The following is a 12,768-nucleotide window of genomic DNA, read 5'->3' on the forward strand; positions in this document are numbered from 1 at the left end:
TTTCTTTTTTGTATTTTAAAAGGAAAAAAAATCTAATAAAATATATAATAAAAAAAAAAAAATAAGAAAGTGACTTCTTGGTCCCAAATGGTACCCTGCAAAAGTAAGTATCTACCAGTGGGGTCCGCTATGCTCCGAACACTGGTAAAGGGTAGGTTGCGTCTGAAGGCGATCAAAAAACCCCTATGTTTCTCTGGGGCCGATGCAGTGTACAAAGTTGGATGAGGCAAGAGATATCATGGAGTGGAGGACTGGGCAAACCGGGTCTCCTGTAGGAAGACTAAATCAATTTGTTGCGATTTAAGATGGTGAAAACCTTGGACCGCTTAAGAGGAGAATTGAAGCCATGGATGTTTTGCGAGTGGATTTTCAACAGAGATGTGGCCATGGTGGGGCAGGGGGAGACTGCTCAACAGCAAATATATAGGCCAGCCAACCCAGTTCACTTAAAAGGGTGGTCGGTCCAAAAGGTGTGCCGAATACCTGATAGCAACAAAAAAAAAAAAAAAAAAAGGAAAAAGAACAAAAGGAGAAAGTAAACCAGGGAAAAAAAGAGAGAGACAGAAGAAAACAGAAACAATAAAACAATGTTAACACACCAATGATGAACTGAATCCTGCACACGTAAGATGCCAGCTGGGGGTGGCTCTACCACTGGACACATGGCTGCTAATGCATATACTGTATCAACATAGGCCCCCAGGGTGCAAGAATTATGAAACACAGAACATAAATATCAGACAATACAACTATTAGGCGTAAAGCCAGGCACACGAGTCCAAAGGGGCTAGACCACATAACAAGGTAGCCCTCCCCTAAGGACCAAGAGCCCACCTCTAAACCAGGAGCAAGGACCACAGACTGCAAGGAACAAACAGTCATATACAACGCTGGTGATCCCCCCCACAGTGCAGGCACACAACAGACCCCGAAGAGGGCCAGCCGGCGGGGGCCCACCGCAATTCAACATCTTCTGTGGGACCCAGAGGCCTGCGAACAAGCCAGACCCACCCAAACACAGAGCTACTCTGGTTCCAAGGTCTGTAGAACATACATGGAAACGTAAAGTCTAAGGCATCAAGTGCAGGTAGAAAAAGCAGGCCTCCCATGGTCCCGGAAGGACTCCACCGGTGTCAGTCACGGTAAGGGGCCTAAGCCCTGGGGCAGATAACTAAGCAACTAAGGGAAATGTGAGCCCCCCAATCGCAGGCAAACCCATACAGGGGCCGGGACCCAAACAGGCCAGGACCCAAGCGCAACCAGGCCAGGTGCAGAGGGGAGATTCCCCATGAGGGGGCAAAGCCGGGCAAGCCATCATAACAGCATAAGCATAGCAGAGTAACACAACTATAAGATAGCCTGATGGCTCAATCTCACGGTCCCCGCAACAATAATTCTAATATGGGAGAGCAGCAGAAGTCTAGTCATGATGTCAGCCTGGGGAGGAGTGCGCAGGACTGTCCGTAGAGGGGTCCGAGGAACGGACCACTTTCAGCTGGATGTTTTCTCCCAGAGGAGTCCAAGTTGATAAGAGATCCAGACGGGAGCATTGGACTCTGTACAATGCCTCCCAGTGGAAGAAGGTGCAGGTATTCCATAGGCGGTTGAGCCTACTCCGGAGTGGTGATAGAATGGCTGTGGCTTGGTAGTCGAAGGAGAGTCGAAAGGGGAAGCCCCATGCATATTTGATAAGTTGATTCACCAGGACCAAAGGGCTTCATCTGGCTGCATTTCTGAAGCGTGATCTGGCAAAGATCAGAGAAAAGCTGATAATGATGCCCCTGGAAGAGGAGCTCCGGCTTGTTTCTAGGCACCATGAGAATTGTTTCTTTTGGTGTGATAATATGTAAATTTGATGATAATGTCTCTCGGGAGCCCATCAGGCCGCTTCGGCCCCAAAGCCTGGTGTATACAGTCAAATTCAAGCCGGTCTATGGGGATGGCAGGAACCAGCTCCTGGAATAAGGCTGTGGCAGTGGAGGTGAGATCTGTGACAGATTCTGGGATACTTCCTAGACATAAATTGCCATGGCAAGAATGGTTCTCAAAGTCCTCAAGCCGTAGCAAAGTTTCCGCCAGTTCCTTCTTAAGCTCGCTCAGGTCCTGTTGATGATTCTCAATTACTGTGACCGCGGTGTCCATCTTATCTTCAAAGTCATTCGTGCAGTTCCCCAGCTCTCTGATCTCCTTGATAAGACGACCTGCAAGCTTTCAGGTAACGGTAGACAATTCATGCTGCAGCATGGTTTTAAAACTAAATAGGAGCTCAGCATAGGGGGGAATGGCTGAGGGGCGTCCGATATGTTGTCTGTGTCGGAGGCGGGATCTGGGTCCCCCGAGAGCATTCATGAGAGTCCCCCCAGCAGGTAGGCTGCGGGTTCCGGCGCGGCCTTCTGAGCGCTGGAGGTTCCGTTTTTTTCCCCCATCCATGCCGGTGGGTGTCAGGAACCTGAAAAGGGGTGGGTGTTGTGTCCCCCTGAAGGCTGGTAAATCGGCCGATGTGTCTGGTGGGAGGAGGAACACGACTATTGTGCGGCCATCTTGGGTTGCTGCTCACGAGCGCCCACCAGCGGATTACATTTTAAGCAAGTGCTGCAGACCTTTCTTGGCATAAAGGTCACACTTGTACCAGCAAGTGATTTGTGTCTACACAGGGAGTAGAATTGCATATTTATCTCAGTGGATTGCACAGCATGATAAAGGTGTTCTGATTTCAAATAAGACAAATTTAGATTACTGATTACACACATTTGGATTGGGTTTTTTTGGCACTTTATTTCTGCTTTTGTTGAGTTCTTTTTGATTTTCTATTTTGTTACACACAGATATTGATACCGTGTTTCCCCGAAAATAAGACAGTGTGTTATATTAATTTTAGGTGAAAAAAAATGCACTAGGGCTTATTTTTGGGTAGGTCTTATTTTTATTGACGTCTCCACCAGCTCCACAAAAAGGTAAGTTTTAAAGCAAGCCCCCCCCCCTCTCTCTCTGCCCTCTTTCTCCCCCCTCTCCCCTACCTACTACATGAAGCTGCAGTGCTGTCACAAGGGTCGGGGGATTACATACTTACCTGCTACATACTCTGCCTGCCCCTCCCGCACTCCAACTTCAGCACCCGTGGCAGGAATGTGGACCCACCCCTCTGCTGAAACTCCGAGGAGGAGAGGTGTCTGAAGTGCCTGCCTCACTGTCCTTCCCCGCAATGCCTGCTTATTTCAGAAGCGGCACATACAGGGACGGACTGAGCCTCTCATGGGGCCCTGTAGTGACCCCATGTTCTCGGGCAGTGCCCGAATTATCAGTCCGCCCCTGGTGGGAGGTAGGTCTTATTTTCGGGGGAGGGCTTATATTAGCAGTACGTCAAAAAGTACCACTAGGTCTTACTTTCGGGGTAGGTCTTACTTTCGGGGAAATGCGGTAGCACTAGTATGTGTACAACTGATGAAGGTGTATTTGATAGCAAGATACTGTATCCAGGAAATCAGAGAATTTCTATAACTAAGTAAATAGTGTCGTTGTGTGGGGGCTCTTCCTCAGTTAGGCACCACCATTTGCATCACATGCAACTTTCATGATTGTGTAAACAACCACCATCTCTGTAAAGCGATCTTGTTCTCATCTACCAAATTTTGCTAAGCACATTATATCTGTACCAACCAAATATGCATATTTCGCTACAACCATCTGCCATTATGCAGACATACTCATACTACAAGAAAATCTCTCACATGCAAGAAGAACATCGGTGCTATAATAACAGCCCACACAATATTAACAATGCTTAACACAATATTAATAGGTGCTATTGTAAAGTATTTGCATGCTCAATCTTAATATGATTTCTGCGTAGTCTGGCCATGTGCTTTGGGTAAGCTTTCCAAAATGTCCTCTGACTGTGTATGCTATGTGTTTGTGATGGCATAGGCAGGACATGAAGGCGAAGAAAATACTCTAGAGAAGAATATAGCATTGCAAAGAAGAGTGCAGGGGGATATAGGAGTGGACCTCTAAAGGAAAGACGAGGGAGATGTAGCATGCCATATTAATTTGAATATGCTGCTGATAGGACACTGGGAGTGTATAATCATACAGGAGAAAATTCTAAATAGTATAAAAACATGTCTGCTTCATTAAATGGCCACTTACTGACCTAAGAAAGAACTTGCAGAGCAAATCTCTGTTCTTCCTCACTCCGGCCTTCCTCCCACAATGTGGGAAGTTAAAGATAATGCGGTCATAAAGATGATTAGTCAGAAAAGCATACTCTTTTAGCTTTGTCGCATCCACTTCAAAGTATACCAGAGCTCCTGTTGTAGTACAAAGACAGAAAAAGACATATTTTAAAAGAAGGTGGAGTAGAGATGTAATACAAAAATAACAATTGTCAGTGTAACTAACCACAAAGCCACTTTTTTTTAGCAAAACATCTGCCCAAGTCAGATATCCCCTTGCCTCCTCTTCTATATATCCATTCCTTTCATATTTCATTTTTTTCAAAGGGCTTACCTTTGTGGACCACTGAGGTGCACAGAAGTCAATCTCTACTAATGAACTGAAATTAGAGTAAGATTAGCACAAAGAGGAGTTTTTTCCCTGGCCAATAAAAGTCATTATAGGCATCTTGTGGTACCCACACTTAGGCAGATGTTTTTCTGAAGCACAGTGATTGCATTGTTAACACTCTTGCTTTACAAAGCTGGGATCATGAGTTTAAATATCAACATGGGCATAATACTAGGCAATACTAGGCTGAACTAATATACAGAGTGTCTTGGAAATTCTTGATGTCAATATGTTTAGACTTAAATATTCTAAACCCTTATTTTTAAGTACTTTCAGCAAATAAATTAATCACTTACTTGGCAAGTAGCTTCTTTATCTTTCAGTCCTTGCCTATGTTTCTTTAAACTGGTGCCATGACTACTAACCCTTTCCCTTTTCATGGTGGCTCCTTGGAGCAACCTTTAGAGCCATCCTTACATGCAGGGACTAGAGTTGTGTCTCCCTAGACTGTGTGCATCAATTAAAACACTCTTAAAGCCTAGGATGGCAAGGCACTGAACTGTTCCTACCTTCTCCATACTACAACTGATTCCAAACTACACTGTCAAGTGTTAATGCTTTCCTGTGAAGACTGGAAGTTCAGGGAAGTACACAGTGAGATCAGGAGCCTGCAGCATAGAAAGTTGTAAACTACAAGTTCTGAGATAAGAATTTTTACAAATAGTTTACTGGGGGATGTTTATTTTATTGGGTTCAATGTGTTAATACTACTTTATGGACAGATTATGGATGAACACTTTAGGAAGTGAGATTCTCTACCAGGATGTTTGGATGAATTCACCAGGTCGCTTGACGTGACTGTAAAAGTTGGACAAAAAGAGAGCAAGAGAACATTTAAAGTTCACCTTTCATTTGAATATGTTTTGAAAAAGCTGCCGTTAAGGAAGTCTATGAGGCAGAAGGGATAAGACGACTCTCAAAACTAGAGGGATGTCTTGCAGTTTGCAGCTCTCCAGGTTTTGATGGTGGCACAGCTTTCCTATTGACTTTTGAAGGTACATAAAGGCACCACAAGGTAAACCTAAAAGTAAAAACACTCCACAGCACACATCTCAAATATTCAATAAAAAGATGAAAACCAAAAGGACCCAGCATGGTAAATGTAATAATAATATAAAACAATGTAAAAATGCAGTAGAACAATAACTAACAGACTATGTACAAATCACAGTGATAAATGGTGTATATGTCACATGTACCCAGACACTAAACAATTGACAGCTGAACTACACAGAAAAGGTCCAATACTCCTGGGTGGCCAGAAGGGGAGCTCTGGAATATGCAAAAGATATACAGAGAGAAACCAGCTCAAAGGCTAAATATTGCAGAATGTTTAAAAACAGAGAGTTTATTATAAAAAAAAACCCCAAAAATATGCACTCACAAATATAGTTGAGGGGCAAGGCACAAAACCACTAGGGCAGATACTGGAGATCGGGAATCCTCGCAGGGATGGAGCAGGGTGGACACTCTGCAAGACCTGAGGCTGCCAAGCTGTACGAGGAGGGAAGCCACTTTTCAGTGAAAGTGTGCCCACCAGGAAGAAATGCTAATGGAGTGGTGCAGAGGGTTGGGACACGTTTCTGAAGGATCTCCCCAGAAAAGGCTGAAGAAAGAGGAAATCCCTCAGAAACTCATCCCAACCCTCGGCACCACACCTCATGACAAACGACTTCCCTCCTAATGCAGCTCGGCACCCTCAGCTCTTGCAGAGAGTCCATCCTGCTCCATCCCTGCAAGGTTTCACTATCTGCGACTCTTATGTGGTCTATTCTGCCCTAGCGGTTATGGGCCTTTTCCCTCGACTGTGTTTGTTTGTTTATTATAAAAAAAAAAAAAAAAAAACACACTCTATTTTTAAACATAACGCACTATTAGGCTCCGTTCACACTACTGCGACATGAAAGTCGTATCATCTATACATCAGATAAATAAATAAAATATTAATTCACATGAAGTCCCATAAATGTCTCTGAAATCTCAAAATGTCCAAACTCTTTCTTTCCCACCTCCAAATCACATCGTGTTACGGTGTATATGGTAGTCCAACGTGTTGTATCCCAACATTCGTGAACCTCAAAAAAATATATAAACTAGAAATAGTGTATTACCTTTTACATAAACACGTCCGTGCAGCAAATAATGTGTCATGCACACTGCATATCAAGTGTACAAAAAGTGAGAAGAAAAAAAAAAAATATAGAATATTAAAATATATTAAATTAAATATATAATAAATGATTAATATCACACATGAATCAAAAAGTGAGCATTCCAATTCCAAACAACAATAGTAAACGTGATCTCTACATATTGTGATGGTTGACTCATCCACTGAATCAAAAATAAAATAAACCAAATAGTGAAATCCAAGATGTGCAATTCAAGTGAAACACTCCAACTGGTGCAGCAATGGGTAATTACCCTATGTAGGTATTATCCAGCTTTTCCCACACAGTAGATGCTGACACCTCCAGGCTTCTTAATTGTCCTGTTATCGTGTTCCCATGGTCCTCATAAGGAAAATTAGATATTTAGAGACTTATATGTAATTAATAGTAACATATTTATTCATTCCCTTACATAAAAACTGCTAAAAACCGCTTCCAGCAACAGAAGTAATCTAAAGTAGTCTTATTCTGGCAAAACCAGCATGTTCCCTAAACAAAGATGGCCGCGATCGTACTTCCGGTGGCTCAGAATCTGGGTATGTGTTTGACCCACTGATGGTTGAAGGCCTTGGGGGCTGGGTTTCATATGGTTGGAAAGGACTGCTTGAAAAGGAATGTGACCGATTCACCCTTTGTGTTACAGGGGTGCCAATGGTGGAGGCCAATGGGGATGGAGTTGGATATGGGATTGGAGAATGCAATGTATGAAGGACATTTTTATACTCATCTGAGTAAGAGCCAAAGTGAGGAGGATAGTAAGGGTGTGTTCTGGGTGGGTGAGGGGTTGGATGGGGATAATAGGGACCAGATGGTAGTGGTGGGCCACACACTGCAGGTGATGAGATGGTTGCTGGCTCATCATCCACGTGGGAGTGTATCACATCCATCACTGCCATCCTCAAATGATGTTTCCACTCTTGGCGGATCTTTTGGAACTTGACTATCTCAAGCATGATCCTCTGTCTGTTGCTCCCCTAGTTTTTCATGGAGTTTATTTACAGCCTCCACAAATCGATGGTTTGCCCACTCCTCCCTCTTTTAGGTCTGCTTGTCCGGAGTCAATAAATGTGGCTGGGCCCAGCTTCCTCCTCTGTGACAGCAGACTGCTGAGACAGGCTATAATCGATTTCTCTGGGATCCTCTGGGGTAGCAGTCTCCTGCGAGTCCTCCACCCCCTCATCAACACTGCCTTCCCAACTGGCTTGTGTTCTTAAATAGAAATAGAATACTGTTTAGGCACACCATTCTTAAGAAATTCTATATTAATAAATTAAAAACATGACAGATGTTAGCTCACTCTCTTATTTCCATGATAGGCTTCAAAAAGTCCAAGTCTCTAGCATGGGAAAATGGCATCACACTCTTGGCTCTAAATCCAATCCTTCAGCTTTCTTAGGTGGCAGATGCAAACTATTGCTTTGCATACACAGATATAGGGGCATGCGGGAGCAGTTCAGATAAAGAATTTTTGTGCATTCATCCTTTAGTCAAATGCAACATGAGAATAGGCTTGATCTTCCTGAGAATTGTCTATTACCTGGCACAAGTGAACCCCTACTACCCTATGTCTTTATTGGTGATGAGGCGTTTGCTTTGGGTCAACACCAGATGAGGCCTTACTCAAACCATAATCTGAGTATCGAGAAGAGGATTTACAACTATCGTCTGAGAAGGGCAAGAAGATTACTAGTGTGTGCTTTCGGGATTCTAGCCAATAAGTGGTGGTTGCTGCACACACTGATTGTTTTAAACCTAGAGAATGCAATATCTGCCATTAAAGCAGCATGTGTTCTCCACAACTTTGTCCATCAGCATGATGGTTACCTCTTTGAGGATTCCCTAATGCATGACATAGAGGGTGCACATAGGGGCTGCTAATAGGGGCTCCAGCAATGGTACCACTATTCGGGAACAATTTACCTCTTTCTTCATGTCTCCCACTGGCAAGGTTGCATGGCAAATGGTGGCTATCTCATAATGGATCAAATAAAGCTATTGCAGTTTGGGCACCTTTTCATTTTGCCGTATGAAGCCTGTTCGGGTATACTGTTTGTAACTTTTGATGTTATGCTAGGCTTTGTTTTACTGGTGTGAATCTTTTGGAGAACTGTTATTGTATTATTTCAAAAAAATCTATCCTGCTTGTTAAAGACTTAATCAGATTAACAGATTAATCAGTATTAACCTACAAAGATTGAAGAATTTCAAAGGAGGATTGGAGCATATAGGTTTTAGATTATCACAGCACACATATCAACGCATTTTGGGTCTTCAATTTGCACATAAGTAATTTTTCACCTTCACTGATGTGCATTGATGAGGCTGCAGTGATGGGCACTGATAGGCAGCACTGATGGGCACTGACAGGCAGCACTGATGGTACTGTTATGAATCTTGCTTGACACTGCACTTTTTACACTTTTGTTTCTAGGGGGATACACAGTGCATGTAGATCATGAAAAAAATGGTAAACTTACTTTTATCAGAATGATCATTGATAAAGCTGATAAAGTGTCCCAGTCTTCAAAACAGATTCTGCAGATCTCCAGCCATGCATGGTCCCTCTTTGCTTGGTCCTGATAATGTAGATCTGTGGTGTCACACAGAAGTAAAAGCTACCTCACCAGTTTGATCAGATCTTTATTGTCTAGCACTCCTGTGTGCTCTGGATGACATGGTAAAAATTTGCATCAGTCTCTTGAATAGATTGTCTTGTGCAGGTATGCAGAGAACACAGTATACAGGAAGTGCTCTGTGGGAGAGACTACAACCAGGGAATGCCTGGGTAACTTCCTGTAAAGTCGGATCACAGTCACAGCAAAACAGATGAGGATCCGACTAGGAGGCGAGAAGTCTATAGCCACAAGTCGGATATAAATTACCTTGAAATAGTACAGGAAACTTTTCTGATGTCGAAGCGACTTAAGTAGTGTATATTAAGACATCTCTCACTCACGTACATGAGATTTCACATGTCATGCAACTTGGGGCCTTACAAATTGGATCCCAAGTTGTGGCAGTGTGAACAAAGCCTTTGTGCTGGTTTCTCTCAGTTTATCTACCAAAAGGTAAACCTGCATGTGCTCCAAATAGAGATGAATAGTATTAGGTCAGATCACATTATTTTACAACATAGAAGTAAATAACTGCAGAAGGCTTCCAGGCTGCAGACTGTACAGTTTCCTCTGCAGCCAAGGTTGATAAATACAAAATATTGATATTCAATATATTTATTCAACTAAAAATAACTAAGTATTTTGTCCTGAAACATTTACAATGAAAACATGTACAATATACATTCTCTTGCAGTTTTTGGGGGAGAGGTTAGTGTTCATTTTAGGGATTAGGGTCAAGTAGGGGTAAAATATGAAATGTACCCATTTATAAAAATGTAACGTAGCTGGGCTTTTGTTTTCTATGAAAATGTCAGGCTTAATGAATTCTTTAACTTTTATTGGCTTCAAATTCTGTTTGAGAATTGTCTCTTGACCAGTTTAGCCCTGGAGAAGGGGACATGACCCCCAACATGCATCTGCTGGTTATTTGATATGTAAAAGAACCAGAAGAGTTCCACTGTGTGCAAGGCCCTTCGACCCCTGGGTTTACGTACAACGCTGTTACTACCTTTGCTTTTCTAAGTATGTAAACTTTTATCCTTCAATATAATGCTGTGGATAATGCACAAGATGTTTGCACCCTTTTTTTTTTAAATTCTGTTTGTACAGCTGCAAGATTCTCCAATCTTAAGAGGGCCGCATCGGCTTATACATCCAGTCCTGGTTGTGCAGTGACAATTGCCACTTGTGATAGATTGTTCTACTCTTCTGGAATCCTTTAGCGCTACAGTGTCTTGAGACTACCCTTGCACAAAGTCTCTTGACAATCTGACTGCTGAGTGCTAATAGAAGCACTGTTCTCAGGGAAGAGTTCAGAAAATATATACCCCAGCCAATCAGTACCACCCACTCCATGATGTAAAAGGTCTCAGAGATGGGGACAGGTTATTGGTGTTCCCTCTCACAAGGGCTTCTACAGACATTTTGTTTTTCACTGCCCTGCATAGGCTGTCAATAGAGGGAACTACAAGTGGTTTTAACTACAAAGCCTTGGTATTCACCTGTAATATTTAAGTTTCACAACATGACGAGTCATAACAAATATTAACAACTTTACTGGGACTTCTGCAAATCATTTTAAGAATAAAGATAGGTTAGAAGTTAGGGAGTTGTTTTTGGGTGACAAACTGAAGCCAGTGCTAAAAACTATCTTTGCTGGACTTCCATCAATAACAAAAATGACCGAATAATAATGATGAACGCTGAAGCATGCATTCCTTTACCGTTTCTTCTGAGCTGCTCCACATTGGCAGATGAGAGAGGCTGTTTGGATACTGCATCTTCTGTCTCATAACAGGTAGCAACAATGAGATCCTTCCCTTGGTTGAAGCCAGAGAGGGATGCAGAATAAGAAAAGTTCCCTTCACCCACTAACAAGATACTTGGCATCTTCCTGCTTGAAGCCTGTCTTAAAAGAAATGGAAAGTATTAGAGCTCATTTAAGATCAAGGTTACACAGGAAGTTGATTATGCCTCATAAATTTTAATGCAATGGTTTTTGTATTTATTCAGACTCTCAGGAACATCACACCAGCCAAAAGGCTCATGGGCACGTGTATAAATGTGCACAGAGTTCTCCATAGGATCATGGTCTATCAGTCTGAGTTCCTGCAATTCTTGTTCCTCAACTGTATGCCTCACCTAGTTTTTGACCTGGGTCTTGTCTGACCTCATCCCACTGCTGGATTATCCGCATCTGCCTATGTTTGCTGCTGATCTCTGTTATTGTCCTCAGCCAGGACTTGTGACCAAAATTTGGCCTGTCAACTATACCTTGCTGCCAGCCCATTACCCACCTCTGCTTATTCCTGACCTTGATTCTGCTCTGCTTTTACTGAACCCATTCTGTAACCCAACTCCACGTAGAATTGAACTTGGTGTATCCTGGGTGCCCTATTCGCTTTACTTCACATCGTCACATGCCTGATGAAGGGGTCCTGCGAGACTCCGAAACGTTGCCTTGCTGTAACTATGTGATCGTTCATTAAAACTTTTAGACCCATATTGGTGATCCTCAGTGTGCTGGTGACATTCTCCCTTGCCGATTCTGGTCGGTTCCAGCCAACGGTCGCTGCAGCACCCACTTACACACACAGCCATTTTTAACGCAGGAACGTGTGCATTTGGATTGTACACTTTCATACAAGTATGTGACACAGACCAAATCACTGCAGGTGTCCCAGACTTTTGACATTTAAGGTACAGTGTTCACTGGTTCAGATTTTCATCTGGACCAACGCTGCACTGGGCACATCTGTCCAAAGAAAAGAAGGTACTTAGAATCATAATCAGCAATGTTTCAAGATGCTTATGACCAACTTTTTATTAGCAGGATTCTTATCTGTGCTACGGCTCTATAGTCTGTGGTCTTTTTTCAGCAGGGGTCCAACAGAAACAATTTTGCCCTTTTTATTTCAGCTATGTGTTTGCAGGGACAAGCATACACCACTGACACATAGTAACTCACTGTGTTTATATCGGGGTGGGGAAGACTATGGGCAACAGAAATTACATGAGGTCTGTAAAAACTGTCCCAGACTCAGTGCTTGTGATTAGAGGGAGGTAAAATAAAGTTCCATGGTTGGTGTCAGTAGGAGGAATAGAGTCCCAATATTGATATCAGTGGAATAGTGCTCCATCATTGGTGTCAGTAGAAGAAAATGCACCCCATCATTGGTATCAGTGGGAGGGATCGCATGCCATAATTGGTGTAAGTGGGAGGAACAGTGCCCCATCACTGTTGTCAGTGGGAGGAACAGTGCCCCATCACTGGTAACTGTGGGAGGAATGTATTGTTATTAGTGGGAGGAATAGTGCCCATTCATTGGGGTCAGTGGGAGGAACAGTGGCCCATCACTGGTGTCGGTGGGAGGAACAGTGGCCCATCACTGGTGTCGGTGGGAGGAACAGTGGCCCAT

At 43.1% G+C, this 12,768-nt stretch overlaps 1 protein-coding gene across 3 annotated transcripts in view; it reads right to left on the reverse strand.

Moving 5' to 3' along the window:
• Positions 1–12,768, reverse strand: part of FDXACB1 (ferredoxin-fold anticodon binding domain containing 1) — a 38,164-nt gene that overhangs the window by 24,827 nt on the left and 569 nt on the right. For 2 of the 3 annotated variants that reach the window (XM_089670181.1, XM_089670183.1), the window contains exons 2-3: positions 11,074–11,254; positions 4,151–4,307 (exon numbers count right to left, since the gene is read on the reverse strand). In XM_089670181.1, the coding sequence (XP_089526307.1) occupies positions 4,151–4,307; positions 11,074–11,254 (338 nt within the window). Of the gene's footprint in view, positions 1–4,150; positions 4,308–5,408; positions 6,246–11,073; positions 11,255–12,768 lie in introns of those variants that run through there. The other variant, XM_089670184.1, reaches the window with a different exon arrangement.

This window comes from Staurois parvus, unplaced genomic scaffold (genome assembly GCF_062004578.1).
Source record: "Staurois parvus isolate SC_StPar_1 unplaced genomic scaffold, SC_StPar_1.0 ptg000087l, whole genome shotgun sequence".
Taxonomy (NCBI): domain Eukaryota; kingdom Metazoa; phylum Chordata; class Amphibia; order Anura; family Ranidae; genus Staurois; species Staurois parvus.